The sequence below is a fragment of the Pollachius pollachius genome (assembly GCF_949987615.1).
Source record: "Pollachius pollachius genome assembly, contig: scaffold_311, whole genome shotgun sequence".
Classification (NCBI taxonomy): domain Eukaryota; kingdom Metazoa; phylum Chordata; class Actinopteri; order Gadiformes; family Gadidae; genus Pollachius; species Pollachius pollachius.
This window is the reverse complement of record NW_027641127.1, coordinates 868-26,554: the sequence shown is the minus strand read 5'-3', so window position 1 is coordinate 26,554 and position 25,687 is coordinate 868. Positions and strand designations below refer to the sequence as shown.

Sequence of the window (25,687 nt, the reverse complement as noted above, 5' to 3'; positions counted from 1 at the left end):
GCCCTGGCAGTGAGAGATCGTAGCCTCTCCCCCCCCCCAGAACACCCCCCACATCTAAAATGGCTGCTGCCGCTCCCACAAAGCCTGCAGGCGCCGACAAAGTACGGACGCTTTATTTGGTCGCTGTTTTCCTGTGCGAATTGTCCATGGCCATCTGGACGCTTCCGCAGCGAACCAGGAGACAGACAGGACACGTGGAGACAGACAGGACACGTGGAGACAGACAGGACACGTGGAGACAGACAGGACACGTGGAGACAGACAGGACATGTGGAGACAGACAGGACACGAGGAGACAGACAGGACACGAGGAGACGGCGTTCAACAAAGGCTTTATGGTTCAAACGTTACACACTGTTGTCATCTCACAGCTCCGGCGGTTTGACTAACATCACGCTGGACAAAATGGCTCTGTACAAAATAGAAAAAGTCAAACAGAAACAACTGTTCCTCAATAAAAGCTCCTGGGGGGGGGAGGGCCCTGGGGGGGGGGCTCTGGGGCCTCTCCAGCGCCTCAGTCGTCCTCGTCTCCAGATAGCTCCAGGTCCTCCACCAGATCGGCCGCTCCTCCTGCCAGCTCCTCCAGCGTGGAGGTGGCCAGCTGTGCAGGAGCCTTGGAGGCTTTAGCTCCCTGCTCTTCCTCCTCCTCGTCATCCTCACCACCGCTGCCATCTGGAAACACAAACGGCCCGGGTTTAAGAATGCTGGAATATTTAAGGACAACAACGACAACAACCGCAGAACTTCCTGTTCTGTGCGGGGGGTTCCACGACGTACCCGAGTCCTCGCCATCCAGGCCTTCGTCGCTCATGTCCGACAGATCCAGGTCGTCGTCGTCGTCGTCGCTGCCGTAGCGTTTCTTGTCTGCGGGAGTGAGGGAGACAAACGTAAACATCGTATCTCCGTAACCCGTGCAGGGTCGACCTCCGGCCGGCGGACCAGAGCTCGTCCTCCGATCGATGAACACAACGGCTCGCCCGCTGCCGGCCAATCACCACGCTCTCTGCAGTCGGACAAACAACGCATGACGGAGGTCGGGCGGACTCTGAGCGTTCCCGCTCTTATGCCCCCCCCCCCCTCCTGATGTAGGCCGAGCAGAACGCCGCAGCAGCCGTTGGAAACGCTCTCTCTGTCGCCGTGGCAACCCCCACCAACGGGTTTCCGTGCGTTCCGGTCTGTAGACACACTTGCGTCACATTCCTTGTTGCCTATTTAACATTCCCTTTTATTTGCTATTATCCTCCCCAGCAAATAATGGGCTTTTTATTTCAGCAGCGGGAACAGCAAATTCTTATTAAACGGCGGATTGCTCGAAAGTTCACAGGAACAATTAAGAGTGAGGAGATTAAGCAGCATAACATTTTAACAATCAAGGAGGCACTCAACACGTTGGGCTGAAGTCACCAAACCAACACGCAGAGCACATGAAACTGTGTTCACACTGCATCCTAATCAACCACATTATTACTATTTAATTAGGCTAATTATTGGGTTTGAGCTGCAGTCCCTGGAAGCAAAATGCCCTCGGGGGACATAAAGTGACTCCCTAACCCCTAGGTCCCTAACCCCTTGATCCCTAACCCCTAGGTCCCTAACCCCTTGATCCCTAACCCCTTGATCCCTTGGTCCCTAACCCCTAGGTCCCTAACCCCTTGATCCCTAACCCCTTGATCCCTTGGTCCCTAACCCCTAGGTCCCTAACCCCTTGGTCCCTAGGTCCTCAGGTCACATGGTCTCTGACAGAACTTCCTGTGAGCTTCAAGACATCAGGAACCAACAGGAAGTCTCAACAAGAGGAGAACCTAACCTCATCAGTGACAGTATAGATAATATACATTATACTGATATTAATGCTCCCAGAATGCAGCAGGGGGAGGACAGGACTCAGGGACACCTGTATGTGGGCCGACCAATCAGGGCAGGCTGCCAGCACGGCCTCGCTGCCGGCGGAGAACGATTAGAGACGCGGCGGCCATGACAGTCCACTACGGGGCTCCACATCCCCACGGCCTAAAAATAGAAACGGAGATAGCTGCCGACTCCGCCCGCGGGCAGCAGAACAGGATGTGCGTGTGTGTGTCTGTCCGCGTGTGTTTGTGTCTGTGTGCTCGTGTGTGTCTGCCTGTGTGTGCGTGTCTGTCCGTGTGTGTGTGCGCGCCGTCTTGCCGAGGGGACAGTGCGCTGCCGTCTGCTTTGAAGTCTGGGTGTGATAGGAGAACGGCCTGGTAGGGGATTAGGCTGAAGTTTACTTTTCCCGACCACACACACACCAGTTCACACACAGTGTACACACACAGACACGCACCCATGTACACAGACACACGCACACGCACACAAACACCCATGTATACAGACACACGCACAGACACACAAACACAAACACCCATGTACACAAACACACGCACACACACACGAACACAAACACCCATGTACACAAACACACGCACACACACACACACGTACACAAACACCCATGTACACAAACACACGTACACACTGCAGCGCTGTTGTTCTGTGCTGCGGGATGGGGGGCAGGGCGCCCCGGGACGACCCCGAGGACGTGTTCCCGGTGGTGACGCACAAACAACCGTCAATGTGGATCAGCCCCCCCCCCACTGGCTCCTCACGACAGGTTGTGTGTCCGTGTGTGTGGCTGTTTGTGCATTTGTGTGATATAATATCGACATACATGTGTGTGCCTGTGTGTATGTTTCTCTGTGTGTGTGTGTGTGTGTGTGTGTGTGTGTGTGTGTGTGTGTGTGTGTGTCTAGGGGCAATGTGCGGGGGCAGCTATCTGGAAGTCCTAGCTTGAGAAAGGGTCGGGATGTGGGAGGGAAGATCAGAGAGAGAGAGAGAGAGAGAGAGGGCAGAGAGAGAGAGAGGGACAGGGAGAGAGAGAGAGAGAGAGAGGGCAGAGAGAGAGAGAGGAACAGGGAGAGAGAGAGAGAGAGGGAGAGGGAGGGAGAGAGAGAGAGACAGAGAGAGAGAGAGAAAGAGAGAGAGAAAGAGAGAGAGAGAGAGAGAGAGCGAGGGAGAGAGAGAGAGAGAGAGAGAGAGAGCGAGGGAGAGAGCGAGAGAGCGAGAGAGAGAGCGAGAGAGAGGAGTGGGAGCAGCACCTCTGGCTGTTCCACTGGGCTGGTTTGAATTAGGAACCCCCACCGGGACCCAAGCCTCCACTTCCTGTCAAACAGGGGGGGCGGGCGAGAGAGAGAGAGAGAGAGCGAGAGAGAGAGAGAGAGGGCGAGAGAGAGAGAGAGAGAGAGAGGGACACAGAGAGTGGAGTGAGCACACACACACACACACACACACCCAGAGTGGAGCCAGGAGAGTGTGCGCTAGAGGACAGCAGAGGAGAGAGAGATGGGGGGGCTGTGGCAGCTGTCTGTCGTTGCTTTCGGGGGCGGTTCTGGGGGGGGGGGGGGGGGGGGGCGCCTGCAATGAAGTCCAGATGCAAAACTAAAGAAGGACGCCCTTCCTCCCTCCCTCCCTCCTCCCTCCCTCCCTCCCCCCCTCCCTCCCTCCTCCCTCTGTGACCTGCCGCCGGGGGCGCGGGGGGGGGGGGGGCTTCCTGCCTGCGGCGCATCCGAGTGCGAGGCGGGAAACGTGGGACGCGGCGCTGACCCCTGGACGACCCCGGGAGGCCCCGGAGCCGCCACTCGCTCTCCCCGGCAACACGAGCGGGCGGGCGAGCGACGGAGTCGTCTGATTGGCCGGTTGCACGGCCCGGTGTGCTTAGAGGTCCGGCGAGGGGCGGGGTGAGGGGGGCCTTTGGGGCAGCTGGGAGGTCTCCCCCGTGTTGTGAGAACCAGAACACGACCCCCTAGTGGGCAGAACCAGAACAGGGCAGCGTGTCAGGGCGGCGGCCGGGAGCCCGGGACTCACTCTTGATCTTCAGCATCTCCTCGTCTTCGTCCGAGTCGTCCGAGTCGAACAGGTCCTTGAAGGCCCTCTTGTCTTCCACCTTCTTCTCAGAGAGCTTCCTGCGCTTCAGCTCAGGAAGGTCCAGGTCCTCCATCTAAACAGACACACAACCATCAGGACACACAACCAACAGGACACACAACCATCAGGACACACAACCATCAGGACACACAACCGTCAGGACACACAACCAACAGGACACACAACCATCAGGATACAAACACACAACCATCTGAACACAGACACACAACCATCAGGATACAAACGTCCAGGAGACATCACTGCCAGCCAAAAGGACTTCACTAATAATACTGAAGAGATGCTGATTGAAGGTGCGGGATAATGTCCTGGCTAGTGTGAGGACTCCAAGCAACTTAAAGGTTCTGGGTTCGATCCCCAACAGCAATAGATCCTACAGAGATGTCCGACCCCCCCAGCTCCTGAATGACACTTAGTGTCTTAATGACTAAAGAGCAAATCAAGGTTATTATTCTACACCAACCCTGTGTGATTCACTGGGTCGATTTGAAAACATAAGTCGATTTTTAACCTGTTAAGAAGTTAAATGTCCCTGAAATTAAACAAATGTGCTAGCATTGCCTAGCGTAGCATGTGGTGCCGGAGGTCCACCTTTGCATTCTGCGTTCCAGTAAAACACTCGACCGCACAGCGGCCATGCACTCAGAATCCAGATCATCGCCCTGCCTCTGACGCAGCCACCATCTTACACCTTTCATACGGCGTGCATCAGTCTCCTGAGAGGAGGGTCAACACGGCAGAGGCCAGAGCGGTTAGCATGAGCTATGGGAGCTGCTAAGAACTAGTTTGGAATATAATAGACGTCTATTGATCACCCACCACCCAATCACAGAAGGCGCCTGTAGCTCGACAGAGGAGGGGGGGGAAGGAATTAAACAAAACCCAGCTGATGACATCTGGACACAACCGCCGGCCAAATCCTTAAGTTATAATGCCTTCACCATGGCCTTTAGTTATCGTCTTGTACTTGAAGAGCTCCATGATGAAGTAACGAAAAATGACAACCAGACTGGTCTTCGCGTGGTGGTCTGGGTGTGAGGCCGAGACAACACTGAGGACCACACTGGGGGGTCTAGCAGGGGGGGGGGGTGCTGTGGGGAGATAGTTACCCTTTCTTTGCCGGAGATCTCCAGCTGGATCTCCCTCTCCCTCAGCTTGGCCCATTGGCTGTAGTACTTGGTGAGAGGAGTCCCATCCTCCCTCTGCTTCTTCTCCCACTGGGCCTGAGGACAGCATCACAACACCCGTTACCCCTCTGCCCGGCCTGGGGGGGGCTTACCCGCGCCCCCGCCAAGCCTCTCACCAATCAGAGTCTGCACCGGGACACGGCCGATACAAATGAAGCCCGTTATGGAGCGCGTTCTAACGATGTCTCCATGGAGGCAGAGCGCCGGCTGTCAGGGAGTTTAAACGCTTTAGCTCAGCTGATGCGTGGATTGGTTTACGTCGGGCGCCGGTGGCGTCCGTCTACGGGCGGCGCGTCGGACACACGGACCGGCCGGTAGGACTGAGGGGGGGCCGCGAGACGCCCGCTGACTGGACCCCGGTACGGTCGGCCGTACGCGGCGAGGGCGACGGAGGAAACAAAACAATGATCACGGGCGTTATTAAGACGCGTCAACGCATGAGCGGGAGATCAGAGAGGGGAGGAGACGGGGGAGAGACGGGGGAGACGGCTCTGAAAGGAGAGACCAGCGGATCTGGCCCAGACTTCCCCGAAAGGTCTTTGTGGACGATATTGATTAGGCCCAATCACATTATCTGACCGGCAAATCCAATAGAGGGTATAGACCGCAGCTTCCTCCGCCCGCCCTAACGCATTTACCACAATCTGACGCGCTGCTATTAGGGCGCCGGCGAGGGGGGGGGGGGGGGGGGGGGGGGGGGGAGACGGGAAGGAGGAGGGGGGGGGAATCAGAAGAAATCTCTGCACCAAGACTCTCTCTCTCTGGCTGGAGTCGCCTCTCCCAGAGACACAAAAACGTCAGAAATGAGTTTCACAGAGGAAAACAAATCAAGAACCGTAGCAGGAAAAGCAACAACAACAACAGGCGAAGATGACGAGAGAGGATGACAACGAGAGAGAGAGAAACAGACAGACAGAGAGACAAAGAGAGAGAGGAGACAGACAGAGAGAGAGAGGAGACAGAGCGAGGAGACAGAGCGAGGAGACAGAGCGAGGAGACAGAGCGAGGAGACAGAGAGGAGACAGAGCGAGGAGACAGAGCGAGGAGACAGAGAGGAGACAGAGCGAGGAGACAGAGAGAGGAGACAGAGCGAGGAGACAGAGCGAGGAGACAGAGCGAGGAGACAGAGAGAGGAGACAGAGCGAGGAGACAGAGAGAGGAGACAGAGAGAGGAGACAGAGAGAGGAGACAGAGAGCGAGAGGCAAAGAGGGAGACAAACAGACAGAAAGAGAAAGCATGACGGAGAGAACGAGGGAGAGAGCGGGGGGGAGAGAGCGGGGGGAGAGCGGGGGGGAGAGCGCGGGGGGGAGAGCGGGGGGGGAGAGCGGGGGGGAGACGGGGCGTCACTAATGAGACGCTACAGCAGGGCGCCGCGCCCGCAGGGGAGCCGTGGCCTTTCCTCAGCGACAGTGTCACCCCCCGCCCCCCCCCCCCCCCCCCCCCCCGGCCCCCCTCCCCCTCGGTGACACCGTCACCTTTTGCCACGACGCCGGCGGGCCGGGAGGGGGGGGGCTGGCGACAGCCTCCGCTGGGCCCGGCGCCGTGGCAACAGGAGCTGGCGCTGCCGCGGCGCCGCCGTGCTGTCTGTCTTTTGTACCTTGCCCAGACACACACAAACACGCACACAAACACGCACACACAAACACGCACATGCTCTCTGACACACACACACTCACGCTCACAGACACACACGCTCTCTGACACACACTCACTCACACATGCTCACACGCAGACACACACACACGCACATTCACGCTCAAAGACACACACACACTTATCAGCTGAATTACATAAAGAGCCTGCTCTTTCATTTCGTCCCTACATGTTATCAAATATTATATCATGAGGAGGCGCTCTGTTGGCAGCGAAACCATGAGAGAGTGAAGGTGAAACCATGAGAGAGTGAAGGTGAAACCATGAGAGAGTGAAGGTGAAACCATGAGAGAGTGAAGGTGAAACCATGAGAGAGTGAAGGTGAAACCATGAGAGAGTGAAGGTGAAACCATGAGAGAGTGAAGGTGAAACCATGAGAGTGAAGGTGAAACCATGAGAGAGTGAAGGTGAAACCATGAGAGAGTGAAGGTGAAACCATGAGAGAGTGAAGGTGAAACCATGAGAGTGAAGGTGAAACCATGAGAGAGTGAAGGTGAAACCATGAGAGAGTGAAGGTGAAACCATGAGAGAGTGAAGGTGAAACCATGAGAGAGTGAAGGTGCACCACCAGATTTAGATTTATAACGAGGAGTAAAAGCATGCAATCACAAAAGTGATTTGAACGGAGCAAAATGAATAACCCAAAAATAAAGCTGGGAGTAAACGCGTTATCATACAAAGTTGCTTGCCATGAAGCGTTCTATCGCTGGGAGAAGTATCCACATCGTCCCTTCCTTGGGAAATTGTAACTTTTCACAGGTGTTTAGTGTAATGTGGAGAACGTCTGGCGTTGGATAAAGAGCATTACTTTGTTGAATACGGAAATAGCGTCTTGGTGCCAATGCGGTGGCATTTAGTGGCTTTAAACGACTAAAGACAAACGGCAGACATGGGCTTTGGGCCTTGAAGAAAGGACAGGTTGTGTTACAGGTGAATTAGCGACCAGACACATAGGTTTACTGTCCAGTGTCTCACTGGGACAGTCTGAGTTCAGAGGACACCAGTGTAATTCCACTAGCGCCATTCTAAACGTATAAAAACCTCAACTATAACCTAATGAAATCCTCCTGATTCAAGGACAGGAAGTAGGGCGGGCGTGTGCAGGTGGAAAAAGGGGGGAAACGTGGGACGTAGCGAGCGGTTTCCCCGGCTCTGCTGGAACAACAACGCTCCACTGTGTCCCTCTGTTTCCAGGAGGAAATGGGGGAGCCGCCGCCGGCTGGCCGGAGACGGGACAGGAAGCGGCCCAGGAGGTGAGCCAAGGTGAGCCTAGGCTGCCGGGCGGCGGCCGCCCAGACCGGAGCCCCGCGGCGGAAGGGCTTTTCCCCACGCTCCAGCACGCCTTCCATAAACACACACTCTCTGTATAAACACACACACACGCGCGCACTGACCACGGCGGCGGTGTCGGCCACTCCGAAGGCGGCCTTCTGTCTCAGGGCTGTGATGTGGCCGCTGTTCTCCTGAACCTTCTCCAGCAGCTGGCGCACCGGCTTGCAGTAATTGGCCACTTTGCATTCCTTCAGGAACGCTTTCAGCTGCAGGGTGGGAGGGGGAGACAGGGGGACAGGGAGACAGGGAGGGGAGACAGGGAGGGGGAGACAGGGGGACAGGAAGGGGGAGACAGAGACAGGGAGACAGAGACAGGGAGGGGGAGGGGGAGACAGGGAGACAGGGAGGGGAGACAGAGAGGGGGAGGGGGAGACAGGGAGACAGGGAGGGGGAGACAGAGACAGGGAGACAGGGAGGGGGAGACAGGGAGGGGAGACAGGGAGACAGGGAGGGGAGACAGGGAGGGGGAGACAGGGAGACAGGGAGGGGAGACAGAGACAGGGAGGAGGAGGGGGAGACAGAGACAGGGAGACAGGGAGACAGGGAGGGGAGACAGAGACAGGGAGGGGGAGGGGGAGACAGGGAGACAGGGAGACAGGGAGGGGGAGACAGAGACAGGGAGGGGGAGACGGAGACAGGGAGACAGGGAGGGGGAGACAGGGAGGGGAGACAGAGACAGGGAGGGGGAGGGGGAGACAGGGAGACAGGGAGGGGAGACAGAGACAGGGAGACAGGGAGGGGGAGACAGGGAGGGGGAGACAGGGAGGGGAGACAGAGAGACAGGGAGACAGGGAGACAGGGAGGGGGAGACAGGGAGACAGGGAGGGGGAGACAGGGAGACAGGGAGACAGGGAGGGGGAGACAGGGAGACAGGGAGGGGAGACAGAGACAGGGAGACAGGGAGGGGGAGACAGGGAGACAGGGAGACAGAGACAGGGAGGGGGAGACAGGGAGACAGGGAGGGGAGACAGAGACAGGGAGACAGGGAGGGGAGACAGAGACAGGGAGACAGGGAGGGGGAGACAGGGAGACAGGGAGGGGGAGACAGGGAGACAGGGAGGGGAGACAGGGAGGGGGAGACAGGGAGGGGAAGACAGGGAGGGGGAGACAGGGAGGGGGAGACAGAAAGTCAGCGAGACATGGAGACGGGAGGGTGAGTCAGGGAGACAGGGAGGGGGAGACAGGGAGGGTGAGTCAGGGAGACAGGGAGGGGGAGACAGAGACAGGGAGACAGGGAGGGGAAGACAGGAGACAGGGAGACAGGGAGGGGGAGACAGAGACAGGGAGACAGGAGACAGGGAGACAGGGAGGGGGAGACAGGGAGACAGGGAGGGGGAGACAGGAGACAGGGAGACAGGGAGGGGGAGACAGGGAGACAGGGAGGGGGAGACAGGAGACAGGGAGACAGGGAGACAGGGAGGGGAGACAGGGAGACAGGGAGGGGGAGACAGGAGACAGGGAGACAAGGAGGGGGAGACAGGGAGACAGGGAGGGGGAGACAGGAGACAGGGAGACAGGGAGACAGGGAGGGGGTCAGTAGATGTATTTTCCCTCCCAGTGTCCGCTGGTCAGACTGGTGTGTCCAGCGGCCTCAGGGGGGCTAAGCTAGCTGCTGGTGGTTAGCTTAACCCGCTGGTGGTTATGTTAACCCGCTGGTGGTTATGTTAACCCGCTGGTGGTTATGTTAACCCGCTGTTCATTAGCTTAACCCGCTGGTGGTTATGTTAACCCGCTGTTCATTAGCTTAACCCGCTGGTGGTTATGTTAACCCGCTGTTGGTTATCTCAACCCGCTGGTGGTTATCTATTGTTGGTTATGTATTGTTGGTTATCTATTGTTGGTTATGTATTGTTGGTTATGTATTGTTGGTTATCTATTGTTGGTTATCTATTGTTGGTTATGTATTGTTGGTTATGTATTGTTGGGTATCTATTGTTGGTTATCTATTGTTGGTTATCTATTGTTGGTTATGTATTGTTGGTTATGTATTGTTGGTTATGTATTGTTGGTTATCTATTGTTGGTTATGTATTGTTGGTTATGTATTGTTGGTTATGTATTGTTGGTTATCTATTGTTGGTTATGTATTGTTGGTTATCTATTGTTGGTTATGTATTGTTGGTTATGTATTGTTGGCTACGTATTGTTGGTTATGTATTGTTGGTTATCTATTGTTGGTTATGTATTGTTGGTTATGTATTGTTGGTTATGTATTGTTGGTTATGTATTGTTGGTTATGTATTGTTGGTTATCTATTGTTGGTTATGTATTGTTGGTTATCTATTGTTGGTTATGTATTGTTGGTTATCTATTGTTGGTTATGTATTGTTGGTTATGTATTGTTGGTTATGTATTGTTGGCTACGTATTGTTGGTTATGTATTGTTGGTAATGTATTGTTGGTTATCTATTGTTGGTTATGTATTGTTGGTTATCTATTGTTGGTTATGTATTGTTGGTTATCTATTGTTGGTTATGTATTGTTGGTTATGTATTGTTGGTTATGTATTGTTGGCTACGTATTGTTGGTTATGTATTGTTGGTTATGTATTGTTGGTTATGTATTGTTGGTTATGTATTGTTGGTTATGTATTGTTGGTTATCTATTGTTGGTTATGTATTGTTGGTTATCTATTGTTGGTTATGTATTGTTGGTTATCTATTGTTGGTTATGTATTGTTGGTTATGTATTGTTGGTTATGTATTGTTGGCTACGTATTGTTGGTTATGTATTGTTGGTTATGTATTGTTGGTTATCTATTGTTGGTTATGTATTGTTGGTTATCTATTGTTGGTTATGTATTGTTGGTTATCTATTGTTGGTTATGTATTGTTGGTTATGTATTGTTGGTTATGTATTGTTGGCTACGTATTGTTGGTTATGTATTGTTGGTTATCTATTGTTGGTTATCTATTGTTGGTTATCTATTGTTGGTTATGTATTGTTGGTTATCTATTGTTGGTTATCTATTGTTGGTTATATTTTGGGGTGCAGAGAACAAACCATCCCAGAGCACACTGGGTTTGACCTTCAACAGTCTTACCCCCAAAGCACAAGGTCATGTCGGGACAAATGCAAATATTAATATAATTAATTAATTAATATAATTGTGTTAAGAATTTTCACACCCGAAATAGATTTCAGGCGCATGTGAAGCACGCAAATAAATAAATCTGTTGTGATCGGAGCTTCACGGTACCACTCTTCTTTGGTCGCACCTGTTACCAACGGCAACAATAAAGAAGCTCCTGGTTTATAAAGAACTAGTAAACAGTAAAGTATGGGTGAATGAGATCTGCTATTCTGATGAACACCTCTAGGCCCAGTCTGGATTACTTTAGCTATGCATCGATGTATGAACCCCCACATTCAGAGACAGGCGATTGCCCTGTGGGTGGGAGGTGTCTCGGCGTTGTGTGCGACGGTGTTGATGGTGGTGTTGTCACACATGTCACATTGTCACAAGAAACTCCAATTAAATAACATAAGTGACTTTTTTCATCCAAGGGTGAAAGTCTTTGTGCCGAATGCTCCTTCATTCTCCTCTTTCATCTCGCAGGTTTTAAGGCGAGAACAGAAGAATTAAAATCTGTCACAGTGTCATATAAATATTGTAGTGTGCGGCATAATTGGCATAATAAACTAAGGAAATTAGAGTGGAGAAGGCCTTAGTCTAGGTTCATTAAATTATACATTGATGTAAGGATCTGTTATCAGTGTGCCTTGACTGCATATATTGTTGGCATGATTTACACACTATGTACAGTAGATGAGAACCTGTGGATCTGGGCCAGGCTGAAGCAGACTAGGCCAGATGTTCAGTATTTTAACTATTTTGGGAAAAAATTCAGTGGCGACACACGGGATGACTCTGGATGGGGGTCTGGGGGTGGTGTGATGAGGGGGGGTGGTGTGATGGGGGGTGACTCACCTGGATGACGGTGGGGAGGGCGAGCTCTGGGAAGCCGATGGAGCAGGCCTGGGAGTGGAAGAACTCCAGGATGAGGTCGTACAGCTGGTCTATAAGGCCGTCCTGAGAACACACACACACACACACACACACACTTTAAGTTCCTTCACTCTCCCAGTAGGTATTCTAGCTAATCCCCGTCCTTAAGGAGATACCTCTCCCCAACGTGACTGGCCATGAGTTCAGATCCAGACATTAAGGAGTGAGTGGCAGCCTCTGGCTCAGGGACGCCTTCAGGTAGACTGTGGACTTGAATCCCGACACTTCCTGCTGGCCGTCTCAAACAGCCTGGCCGGAGACTGTCCTGCAGCCCAGATTCAGAACAGTTGGACAGAAGCTGTCTGAGGCACCAGGGCGACGTCAAAGGGGACGTGACTAAAACATAGTAAAGGACTGAAGCTTATCAGCCCAGCCCTTGTGCCTGCGGTGGCCTCATGGCCATAAAGGAAGAGACAGTGCGAGTGAGAGTGAGACACACACACACACACACACCACGGTGCACTTCGTATTTTCTGAAAACTAGCTTGGAGCTAATTCACCGGGGTTATTCTCCTCCTCAGGTCTGAAACCATAGGAGGGGGGTAGAGGGAGGAGGAGGAGGAGGGGGGCCTAAGACCAGCTCCCCCAGATTCCAATGCTCGGTAGGGGGTCAGTCTAGTAGTCTGAGGTTCAACGTTTTAAGTGTGGTGTAAATGTCATGTCCATCAAGTTCAAGATGGGGTTAATGTGAACGCAGTGATCATTATTTCCCATGTGGCCTTGTGTTTTCTAGCACCAATGCACCAAAGTGTCATCGTTCACGTTCACGGTGGCACGCAGCCTCGCTCAACGGGCTGTCCTCAGACCCAAAGGTCTGGCTTGAGCCAGGAGACGCTCGCCGCAGTTCGACCGCCTGTTTGGTCGTGACCCAGTGTTGCTTTGGGGAGCGGTGTGGTTGTGGGCTCACCTTGTAGGCTTTCTCGATCAGGTTGACGTTGTTGAGTTTCAGAATGACAGCGAAGTTGATGGGCTTCTTGCTCATCCGCCCAGGCTTCTTGTTGAAGTCCACCTTCAGCAGCACCTAGGAGCAGACCACCATCAATACATACTCTATATATATAATATATATAATATATATACATCATGCACCGTTCATAGGGGACTGGAGCACTAGGAAACAGGGACCCTAACTCAACAAGCGCGAGTCACAACACATACTTTTCATTGTTTCATTGCAACGGCCATTTGATAAACCCGACCATGTTTCGCCTTCCACAGTAAACGTGACGGAAATAGAAAAAACATAAACAAAAAACGACTTGTTTGAAGTTCCTCCGTTCTCCAGCCGGGCTCCTGGCCGGTTCCTACTGGTTTCTCTGCTGCGCATCTGCCTGCAAGTGTATTTCCATGTTTCATACGGGTGCGCGTGTGTGCAGCTATTCCTGTCTGTGTGTATGTTACGGCCGCTGTGTGTGGGGTCGTTGGTGTGTGGAGCTCCTGGCCGCTGCCGTCTGTACAAACATAGGATGTGGTGGTGGTCTGCGGGGGGGCGAGGGGGAAGTGGCCAGGCAGGGGCCCACCCTGACACACACACAAACACGCTTAAGAAAAATTATTAAATCGGTGTGCATACGAAGAGACACAGACACACACAGGCGGGGCTACGAGGAGAGCCTGTTGCTAATTAAACAGTAGCAGCCACTACCCTTTAACGAGGGCAGCAGCTCAGAGCGGTGGGGGGGATGGACAGGAAACGGTGTGCGTCACAAATAAACACTGCGTGATGTTAGGGGTGGTCCTGGCAGAGAGCGGGGGGGATGTGGTCCGCATGGTGCATAAGAAACCCCCCCACCTTGCTTTATCTCTTGGGTCGAACTCTCTTGTGAACACGCACACACCTCGCAGAGAAATATTAAGGCCCATCTTAATGCTGCTGTGCTCTGGAAACAACCACAACAAGGATCCTAACCGCACCCCCCACACACACACACACACACACACACACACACACACACACACACACACACACAGGTTGACCTGCATTATCTCTCTTGGCGTGTGGAGTATGTTGGCAGTTGGGTGGGCTGCGATTGGTCTGATAACGTGAGGTGCGCTCGTTTCCACACTTCCTCCGGATCCTCTGCAGCAGCGAGCCGTTGAGACGGCAGGCGGTTTGCCCCCCCTCCGGAGGGACACCCCCTGACACCAGCCCTCCCAGCAGACTGCTGTCTGACAGGGGTAGGAACTTTAAATCACAGCGCTCTCCTCGCCAACCTCTCTCTAACCTCCTCCTCCTCTAACCTCCTCTCCTCTTCTAACCTCGGTCTCTTAAGTCATCATCTGATTTCACTCCTCTCTCGAACTCTAATCTCTATCCTCGTAAACTCTCTCCTCTAAACTCCTCCTCCTCCTCTTCGAAGCCGCCTCCGCCGGTCTCCGAACCGTCTCTAGAAGCCGCCTCCTCTATCTCCTCTAAACTCCTCCTCCTGCTAAAGCTCCTGCGCTTCTAACGCTTCTCAAACTCCCTACGTCTAAGCAGACGCTCCTATAACCATCTCTAGACCTCTCTTCCTCCTCTAACCTCCTCCTCCTCTAACCTCCTCCTCCTCTTCTAACCTCCTCCTCTAAACTCCTCCTCCTCTTATCTCCTCCTCCTCCTCTTCTAACCTCCTCCTCCTCTTATCACCTCCTCCTCTAACCTCCTCTAAACTCCTCCTCCTCTAACCTCCTCCTCCTCTTATCACCTCCTCCTCTAACCTCCTCTAAACTCCTCCTCCTCTAACCTCCTCTAAACTCCTCCTCCTCTAACCTCCGCTAAACTCCTCCTCCTCCTCTAATCACCTCCTCCTCCTCCTCTAACCTCCTCTAAACTCCTCCTCCTCTAAACTCCTCCTCCTCTAACCTCCTCTTCCTCCTCTAACCTCCTCCTCCTCCTCTAACCTCCTCCTCCTCCTCTTCTAACCTCCTCCTCTAAACTCCTCTTATCACCTCCTCCTCCTCCTCTAACCTCCTCTAAACTCCTCCACCTCTAACCTCCTCTAAACTCCTCCTCCTCTAACCTCCTCTAAACTCCTCCTCCTCTAATCACCTCCTCCTCCTCCTCTAACCTTCTCTAAACTCCTCCTCCTCTAACCTCCTATTCCTCCTCTAACCTCCTCCTCTAAACTCCTCCTCCTCTAACCTCCTCGTCCTCGTCCTTACCTCCAACAGGAAGGGCAGCACGGGGACGAAGGTGCCGGTGGAGCTGGAGAGCAGGGTCAGGGCCCGGCAGCAGTGCAGCCTCAGAGGGAAGTAGCGGGCGGTGGGGACCAGCCTGAGACAGAGCAGATCAGCAGGTCAGTGGCTCCCCCTGCTGGTGGAAGAGGGCGCTTCTGTCTCTAGAGGATACTTCATCATATTTTAGAAATTGCTATGAACATTGTGCACGTTATTTAATTGTGTAAAGTGTCAACAAAGCATACCTAATAAAATGCATGATAACATAATATTATTAATATTATGTTATATGTATTATTATGTTATATGTATTAATATGTTAAACTAGTATATGCTAGTAAAAAGGGAAACATCAAAAGAAAAACAAATTTCAATGTATTATATTGGCTGCACAATTCAACCAATGACAGCCTTGAGAATGGAGCGGCGACCCTAAACCAACGCCCTGAGCACTGGACCCTCAGGGAGGTGCTACTGGGACTACTGGTCCTATGGTGACCTGAAGGTGTACTGGGACTCACTTGATGGTTCCTATGGTGACCTGAAGGTGTACTGGGACTCACTTGATGGTTCCTATGGTGACCTGGCACAGTGGGTAGATGAGGGGCTGCAGCACATCGCTGGGGTGCAGAGTGCCCAACACGCGGCACCAGAGGAACAGGCAGTGGACAAACTGCCAGTTGTACACCGACTGGTAGGTGTCCTGTAAGGGGACAAACACATAACCATGACAACGGCCGGTTGTACACCGACTGGTAGGTGTCCTGTTAGGAGACAACCACATAACCATGACAACGGCCGGTTGTACACCGACTGGTAGGTGTCCTGTAAGGGGACAAACACATAACCATGACAACGGCCGGTTGTACACCGACTGGTAGGTGTCCTGTTAGGGGACAAACACATAACCATGACAACGGCCGTACCTTCTTCTTCATGGTCATGGCGTTGCGGAGGTGGATGGCCAGCTGGCGGATGTACAGGAAGCCGTGCTCGTAGGTGACCTGCGTGTCCAGGGAGTACATCTCCGCCATCGTCCGCTGCATGAAGTTGATCATGGGCAGTTGGAGCGGAGACGTGAACTTACAGTTCTGCACGTAGGAGATGTACATTTGCTGCAGAGGAAGAAATTAATTCATCAATTACAAAGGATTCAAACAAACGAGGTTAATGAATTAAAACATACTGCAGAACATGCTTGAACCTCAAACATGTCCACGTTAAAACAGAATATTGTCCGGTCAACCTTTTCTTCAACCTACCCATCTAGGCTTGTCCCATGGCTTATAAGGGGCTGTAGGTATGACTGAAGACATTATGGGAGTGCATTTTGTTAAAAACGGCATAGCCATCCGTCCGCTCTTAGTCAGTGAAAAGTGCTTGGTTAGAATCTGTTTCAGGTTGACTATGCCTTCATCTGTATGAACCCATACAGACTTCAGAGCGCTCCCCGATTATTTCTGGATCAATTAGGGTCATATCCCCAATCGGCACAGGAAATCCATCCCGCCTGTCCATCACAGGCACCTGAAATCCAACACTTGGGGTGGAGGGACGTGGGGCCGAGGGGGAGGGGAGGCTTTTCTGCTGGTTGGACTCAATATTCATCTCCCTTCAGCTTACCCCCCGATCTAAGGTAGCCGGTCTGGGGTCTCCTGGGGTCTCCTGGGGGGGTCAGGGGGTGATCTAGGGTGCGTGGTGGCGGCGGGCTCACCTTGAGGACGGAGCTCAGGTAGGCGTCCTGCTTGTGTCTGCAGACCTTGTTGAGGGCGAGGAAGGCCAGCACGCGGCTGGTCTCCTCGCCGGAGCTCCACTGCTTCAACAGTTGCTGGACAGAGAAAGGAAAACGGGTTTTAGTGTGTCAACTGTTGACGGACACACACACACAAATACACACACACACACACTTTATGAGGTTATATTTCCAATTTAGGTTTATTAAAATGATCAACGATCTCCCTTCACTAAGAAATAAAGCTGTCAGAGGCTAGTAAATAGCGCATCCCTTCTGGCAACAGCAAACAGCAACGCCTTGCTGATATACGGCATTGTGTTTGTGAAGTGACATATTGCAGTGGCAATAAAATTCACACCGCCTTAGTTTGGGTCACAAGAGATGAGGAGGAGGAAACGGACTCATTTCAGATCCCCAACAAAGATAAATACAATGCGCTGCCGGTGGCACTGAGAAGTACAGCAGCGGTCGGGTGGATGAAATGGTCCACCAGGTTAAAGTCATATACTTGATCAGCCTTCAGGGTTCAACAGCATGGGGCCCGGGCCCACTCAAATTCAAATTCTCTGTCCTGACCAGGCCAGTGCTGTATACATATTTTTTTTATACAATTCATAAATATATTTTTGCATTTTTAAAATTGGTATCCTCCAGTGTACGTTATTTGTCACAAAAACAAAGCCTGTTGTATTGTGAGGGTGGCGAAACAGAAACTTCACTCGCTTGATTCGCTTGAGGGAAGACGGTGAAGAATGAGTGAAGGCCAGTAAAATGGTCTTGGGGCAAGTATGTTTCAGACCCATTGCCCCGATGTTAACGCTAAACAATGATGATTAAATATTGGTCAGCTGTACAATGTGTACTTTCAACTCAAAGATTTAACAAGGAATAGTTAATTATTAATGCAGTTAATAAGTGGAAGTGGTCATAATGGAAGTACCACTCTCCCAAAATCGCTTCCCAGATACTAATATTTGCCCTCAAAATTACGCATTTTAAAAGGCATACTTTCTCCATTCAAGGATATTAATTCCATTAGGGCTGCAACAACAAATCGATAAAATTGATAAAAAACTATTACTAAAGTGTTGGCAACAATTTGGTCATCGATTCGTTGAGTCGCACAATTAATACGTCACTCGTAGGCGTGGCACTGTTTACAGCCGCCGACGGGTTGGTTCATGGTTCATGCACGCCCACAGCAAGCTTTAGTGTGAGCGACCACAGCTTGTATTTTGGTCATATCTTAACACGGGACTGTAGGCCTATATAAAAGTGTTGTACCTTCACTGTCTTTGGGTTAAAAAAAACTCCTTCAACTCAGTATCCGTCTAGTCCAACCGAAAACTCTGTCAGCTGCTGCTGCTGCAGACGTGTGCAGACGGCCTCGAGCCGGCACCGCGTGCATCAACAGTCATTCAAAGCAGCAGCAGTAATCACACAACCGGACGGTGTAGAAAGTCCCGTCAGATAAAAATAGTAATCCAGTTTTTAAATCCATGTTAAAATCTGCAGGATATAGAGCTAGTTAGCTTAAAGAAAGTAGCAAACAGTGTCAAATGTGATGTGTTCAGGTCGGCTCAGTAGTATGATTGATGTGTTCAAATGCAACACAAAAAGTAAAGAAATTTGAGATGGAATTATGACCTGTTTAACATCCTATCTTGAGCTAAGATCCTCTTATCAGCAATTAAAGCAATAATACAAGTTATATTTCAACAAAATAATAAAAAAGTATCAATAGTGGTATCAATAAAGACTTGGATCGTTGAGGAGTCTCGAAAATGGTATCAATATCAATAAAAATTAACGATCTCCTGTCGTCTGAGAGAAATTAAGATGATTTAATTTCTTTTTAACCGTTAGTATTTACCGGTTAAAGATCTTATCGGTTAACCGGTTAACCATGGACATCCCTTATATACTGTATATATAAATGTATATCATACATTGTATGTTTTTTTTTGTGTTATTTAATATTACTTTTAATAGTTCCGGGACATTGGAGCATAACCTGGTGCTTTTACACTTCAGTCTGCACTTTGAATTTGAAGTAATGTTCAGTTTTTGAATAAAGATGCGGCCATTACAAATTCTTTTTTTATCCGATTCATCGATTAATCGAAAACAATATTCAACCGATTAATCGATTATTAAACTAATCGTTAGTTGCAGCCCTAAATTCCATCACAGTGCTCCGTGTTGAAGCTGCCTGATGCACAGAGAGAGCCCTTACCTTGATCAGGCTGCGGCACTGCTTGGGGAGCGACAGGTAGTATGGAACCAGCTGGTTGGTGTGACGCAGAACAGCGCTGATGACGGAGGACTCGGTGAGACAGGAGAGCAGCTGGAGGCGGACAGATGAGACCGTTAGGGATGGAAGTGGAAGACAAACACTCAAATGGCCTTCTGTTGCACAAAAGGGATAGAGAATGAGGGACAAACAGCTGGGTACCTACTGGATAAACCTGTTGTGCTGTGTATGTAGCACCTTTGTTCAATTTTGGAGAGGTTCATGTTTATGAACCTTTTCAGTTTTGTACGACTATTTGTCAAATTGTATTGTTTATGGTTATAAAATCTGTACGCATGTATGGCAGGTGAGGCTGTATATGCACCAAGGAATAAATTAAGCATCAAGCAGTCTCTTTCTGAACACTTAGAAAGATGAATCCCACTCCCTGACAACGTTACGAGAGACTCACCTGAACCAGGCCTCCCAGGTACATCTTGATGTCTAGGTGGTTCTTCTGCCATCTGGGACTTGAGGATGGAAGTACAAGCCTATGGAATGAACCATCAAATTATTACTCACAAGGAAAGATCAGTAATATGAGCAAAATAATAGGCCCTTCAACAAAATGCAGATTCATGTCCAACCCAAAACCCACAACCAAACCGTCGCAGCAGCAGAATCCTCGGCTCGTTCCACGTCTGTCCTGTACACGACTATGACTCCACTTCCCTCATGAAATAAGACCCACACTACACCCGGTCACTATTGATTATTAAAATATGATCAATACTGACTTAACCTTGATGAAACAGATTGACTGTACTCTCCGGGTATACGGGAATCTTTCATTTCCTTATTCAACCATTTCAATAGCAGCTGGAAACCGTTCATTCAGATGGAGTAGATCATGTCGTAGCATTCATTACACTCTGCAATTTAACTTTAACATCAGCAACTAATATATGTATACGGTTAAGCGGTGCAGGACCTACATATGAGTGTATTGAATTCAACTCTATGGGGAATCGGCTTGTGATAATCTGAGAAGTCTAGAGGCCTCATACCTCAGCACCTGCTGGGAGAGCTGAAACATTGATTAACACGTCTCTGAGAAACCATTAACACGGCCGTCTCTATGAAACTTGCGGATGCAGAACTTGGCGTTGGTTTAAGTTTGAATAAAGGTAAATCAGAGTAGGAGAAATATCCGTTTTAAAATGTTGGACCAAATATCAATGTAATTATATGCATTTGGATTCACATAGATTCAAGGTAGGATAGGCAATGTGGAGAAAACAGCTAGAGTAGGGTTGAGTACGGTATAAATCAATTGCCTATCCTACCTTTAAATAACTGCTAACCAAGAAAGGAGTTCAGTGAATTATGATTACTTCGAAAACCAATTAGTCAAATGTATCGTAACTCTATTGAAATAAGGAGGTGGCAACAGCTTCAATACATTCAAATAAAGAGTTGTTTCATTTGTTCCTGGTTCTTACTTCTTGGAATCTTTATCTGGCTTCAGATTGAGCATCTTCTGTAGGACACCATACATGTCCTTGATACAGAAGAGGACCAAGGCGTTGAACACTGTTAAAGAAAGAGACAGCGATAACATTAATTACATTTCAATCAGATAGGTACTTTACAGTATCCTCAAAGTGTTGGCGTTTGCAGTGTAAATCCAAGGTACAGAAGTCAAGTGTTTGCATCTCAAGCATCGTATTCATCATGTCTAGTCCCACTCAAAAGGCCATGAATCACAGAGGAGAAGAGAAACCGCCAGTCATCATGGAGGGCGGCCTGCCTACCTGAACTATCAGCCACTTTGTATCTGCACTGGCCTCCTCCTTCTCCCTTGGTCGTGGCCACAGCGGCCTTGAAGGCCTGGGTAACTTCTCGGAGGAGGCGAGGCGTGGGATCCTTCTTGATGGCAGACCTCCAGTCCTTAATCATCTTCTCTGTGACCTTGATGGTTTCGTCCTTCTTGGATTGCTTGGTGGCGTCGCTCGGTTTAGTCTCCTCCGCGTCTTCCTCACCAGAGCTGGCCTCCTACGTTCACACACAGACACAACTTACTACCCCGCTACACAGACACAACTCACTAGCCCGCAGACACAACTCACTACCCCGTTCCACAGACACAACTCACTACCCCGTTCCACAGACACAACTCACTACCCCGTTCCACAGACACAACTCACTACCCCGCAGACACAACTCACTACCCCGTTCCACAGACACAACTCACTACCCCGCAGACACAACTCACTACCCCGTTCCACAGACACAACTCACTACCCCGTTCCACAGACACAACTCACTACCCCGCAGACACAACTCACTACCCCGTTCCACAGACACAACTCACTACCCCGTTCCACAGACACAACTCACTACCCCGCAGACACAACTCACTACCCCGTTCCGCAGACACAACTCACTACCCCGTTCCGCAGACACAACTCACTACCCCGTTCCGCAGACACAACTCACTACCCCGTTCCGCAGACACAACTCACTACCCCGTTCCACAGACACAACTCACTACCCCGTTCCACAGACACAACTCACTACCCCGCAGACACAACTCACTACCCCGTTCCACAGACACAACTCACTACCCCGTTCCACAGACACAACTCACTACCCCGTTCCGCAGACACAACTCACTACCCCGCAGACACAACTCACTACCCCGTTCCACAGACACAACTCACTACCCCGCAGACACAACTCACTACCCCGTTCCGCAGACACAACTCACTACCCCGTTCCGCAGACACAACTCACTACCCCGTTCCGCAGACACAACTCACTACCCCGTTCCGCAGACACAACTCACTACCCCGTTCCACAGACACAACTCACTACCCCGTTCCACAGACACAACTCACTACCCCGTTCCACAGACACAACTCACTACCCCGTTCCACAGACACAACTCACTACCCCGTTCCACAGACACAACTCACTACCCCGTTCCACAGACACAACTCACTACCCCGCAGACACAACTCACTACCCCGTTCCACAGACACAGCTTACTACCCTACTCCACAGACACAACTTACTACCCTGCTACACAGAAGCCACTGAACGACTCATTTGCATCAAACTCATTGAATGTTGCTTTGAAATCCATGAGTGGACCCTTCTATTCCTGTGCTGCCAGCGATCCAATGCATGAGCAATAACCACTTTGTTAATGTCTCTCATCACTTGGGTGTCTTGACATTTCTTCAAACTCCCGGTCGCGTTTTACCTCGAGCTCAGTGGGCAGAGAATGGTACTTCTTCTCGTCCTCATCCTCTGAGCTGTCTGTGTCGTCGAAGTTCAGCAGAGACTGGTCGTTGTCCTGGAGGAACCGGTAGAACTCTGGGTCTTTGTTCTTCAACCGGGACAGTTGGTCTTTGTGCTGGTGGGCCTTGCCTTTCTTCTTATCAACACTTCGGAGGCACAGTAAAAAGACAAAAACAATATTGCTGCTATTGTCCATCGCGAAGGGGTTTGACATGTCAATAAAAAACTTAAATTCAATGCTGTCAACAGAAGAAGGAGTCTTACTCGTCTGTATCTGTGGTCTTTCCAGCTTCTTTCTTCTGTACTCCGTTCTGTTTCGGCTGCTCATCCCCAGAGTCTTCATCGCCCGAGCCTTCATCAGCCGAGTCTTCATCGCCCCCTGAATCCAAACCTGACTGCAGGAACTCATCCACACTGAGGTCCTCCAACTTCCTATACAAGGAACAGATCGGATGTTGTAGTTTTAATGTAACGACAACAGTTATAAATCAACCTTTGCATGAACAGAAGCATATACCGGTACTTTAAAACGATTAGGCTATATCCTACAAATAAAGTACAACAGCTGGCACGGAAGAAGTAGGTAACCATGATATAAACTTATTATAGAACAGTAACATTGACAAGACTAACTATACTAGCGGTATTAAGTCACAAGCAGCGTTCCCTTGGACGATGAAGTCACACAACCAACCAGCTAGCCCGCAAATATAACAAACAAAGATGATATCTAGCACTGCGTTCATAGACCACACATACGTCATGTGTAGTTTTGATATGAGCAAATTTTCCTGACCCATCGTTCATTCCATAAAGCTAAATAGTTGAGTGAATAATCTCCTACCTTTTCTGTGTGGCTGCCATGCTGGATGAAAACGTGACTCCCCTGAATCATTACCCACAATGCCTCTGTGCTCAAGGCAAGAGTTGATCTTATGTTTCACTGTCCTTCATTCTTTCCATATCAAGCAACCATGTACAGTAGCAAGTATTTGGGGTTTTGAAACTTTTATATTACACAAATGTGTATGTTATATAGCGTTTTGATGTACAATTATAGAATCAAACAGAAACGTAACGGATTTTCACGGATTTAAACCATAAACAATTTGCTGAAGAATTATACAACTGGCGAGCACGGAAAGCAAACATTACACTGTCAGCCCTGCGGACAGAGGAGCGCCAGTGTTTTGATGCGACACGTGACGTTCCTGACTCGCAATTTAATTAAGCTGCAATGACAGGACAGTGGTCTGTCCATAGCAGTGGATACAATCCCAACGTTGAATTGTTCACACCACTTAGATTAGCAGGTTGGGGAAGGATAGCATTAGGGAGACATTTCTGCAGTTACCGGCCCCGACGGCTGGTGGTGAGCCTTTATTTGTGTATAATCTGAGGGCTCACAAACACAGCAGCACGCCTCGACACATACTGTTACACACAAATAACTAATGCATAGTCTCCATGTAGGTCCTAGAAACCATTGGCTTGAATGAGGATGTGGTGTGAATAGGAAGGCTCCGCCTCCCGCAAGCTATGTGTCTGGAGAGGATGCGGGCTGGTTATTCTCTGGGTCTGTGTTACTGACGTGGTAAGCCAAGGTGGGTGGTTTAAGGCATGGGTTTAAGGTGATGCTGGTTGTTATTATTATATTATTATTGTCTGAAGAAGAGCTGACCTCCACAGCTCCACCTTTCGTTTGTGCTAAAATGTTCCAATCGAGCGCAGCTACTTTTCTTGTGTTTCCTGTGCGCTCTACCGAATGACCAAACAGCAGACGCGCAGTAGTTAAGGGGGTATGTGCTGGATAAGATAACACGCGTACAAATGATCTCTCTGTCCATTTACAACAAATTATTATTTAAAAAGGTGTCATCTTCCTTTCACATCTCCTATCTTTGCATCGCCTCAGATAGATGCAAACATTGTTTTTATTTATAAAAGAAATCGGTGTAACGGCTCCACCTTAAATGTTGGTGTCCATTCTGTTCGCGTCCACTGTATATGAGGCAGTAAGCAGAGGCTTTCTTCATCTGTCGTAAGCTTGAATCAATATGTGAAAATAGTCAGGCTGGCACTGTACATTTTTACAAAGCCGATGTGAATGTGACTGCTGTGTTTTATATCATCGTCACGGCGAAGAGGCTGTCTAAATCGTCCATCATAACCGCTGGTAAATTGCATTCGTTTTATCTCCAGTCTTTGCTGTATGGCTGCTGATGATAGCTGCTGTTATTTAAAATAACCAGGGTGGGGGTTGGGGGTCCCCTCGCTAACCCTGATAAATACCCCACTGCTAACCCCGTTAGCCATGTATTACAGGGGCGATCCTCCAGACAATACGGTAAATATTGCAGTTAGACTGTAAAGACTGTGTTATTAGGCCTATGAGTTAGACCTGTGTTGAGAGGATGTTATGGATGGAGGCGTATGGACATCATCTGTCATCCCTGTCAGAAAAGCTCCCGTGTACGGATCCATACTCTTGTATATTTCCACTGCTTTGGGTTTTGGTGGTCCATTGTGTTTGGGACCCGGAGATAGAGGCTGATCGCCGGTGTCTGGTGAGACAGGCTGTCACCCTGAGACAGGGTGTCTGGTGAGACAGGCTCTTTGGTGAGACAGGCTCTCTGGTGAGGCAGGGTGTCTGGTGTGGCAGGGTGTCTGGTGAGACAGGCTCTCTGGTGAGACAGGCTCTCTGGTTAGGCAGGGTGTCTGGTGTGGCAGGGTGTCTGGTGAGACAGGGTGTCTGGTGAGACAGGCTGTCATCCTGAGACAGGGTGTCTGGTGAGACAGGCTGTCTGGTGAGGCAGGGTGTCTGGTGAGACAGGCTGTCTGGTGAGACAGGCTCTCTGGTGAGGCAGGGTGTCTGGTGAGACAGGCTGTCTGGTGAGGCAGGCTGTCTAGTAAGACAGGATGTCTGGTGAGACAGGCTCTCTGGGGAGACAGGCTCTCTGGTGAGACAGGCTGTCTGGTGAGACAGGGTGTCTGGTGAGACAGACTGTCTGGTGAGACATGGTGTCTGGTGAGACAGTGTGTGCCAAAGCCTCTCTAAATACTGCTTGGAAAGTGTTATTAATTCACAAATGCTTTGTAACGAGGCGATGTCCTGA

The 25,687-nt window shown here is 50.3% G+C and overlaps 1 protein-coding gene across 1 annotated transcript; it reads right to left on the bottom strand.

Annotated features, from left to right (window-relative positions):
* Window positions 1-326: 326 nt before the first annotated feature.
* noc2l (NOC2-like nucleolar associated transcriptional repressor) lies at window positions 327-23,521 on the bottom strand. The gene is made up of 18 exons (XM_079759394.1): window positions 23,416-23,521; window positions 22,836-23,003; window positions 22,534-22,717; window positions 21,080-21,320; window positions 20,768-20,858; window positions 19,738-19,816; window positions 19,269-19,379; window positions 17,012-17,125; window positions 16,224-16,412; window positions 15,861-16,000; window positions 15,283-15,394; window positions 13,049-13,162; window positions 12,064-12,165; window positions 8,196-8,339; window positions 5,070-5,183; window positions 3,883-4,015; window positions 778-864; window positions 327-672 (listed from the first exon to the last, which is right to left on the bottom strand). Exons 1-18 carry the CDS (start codon window positions 23,433-23,435, stop codon window positions 515-517), a joined length of 2,301 nt encoding a protein of 766 aa, XP_079615520.1. The 5' UTR covers window positions 23,436-23,521; the 3' UTR covers window positions 327-514.
* Between the last annotated feature and the right edge of the window lie 2,166 nt (window positions 23,522-25,687).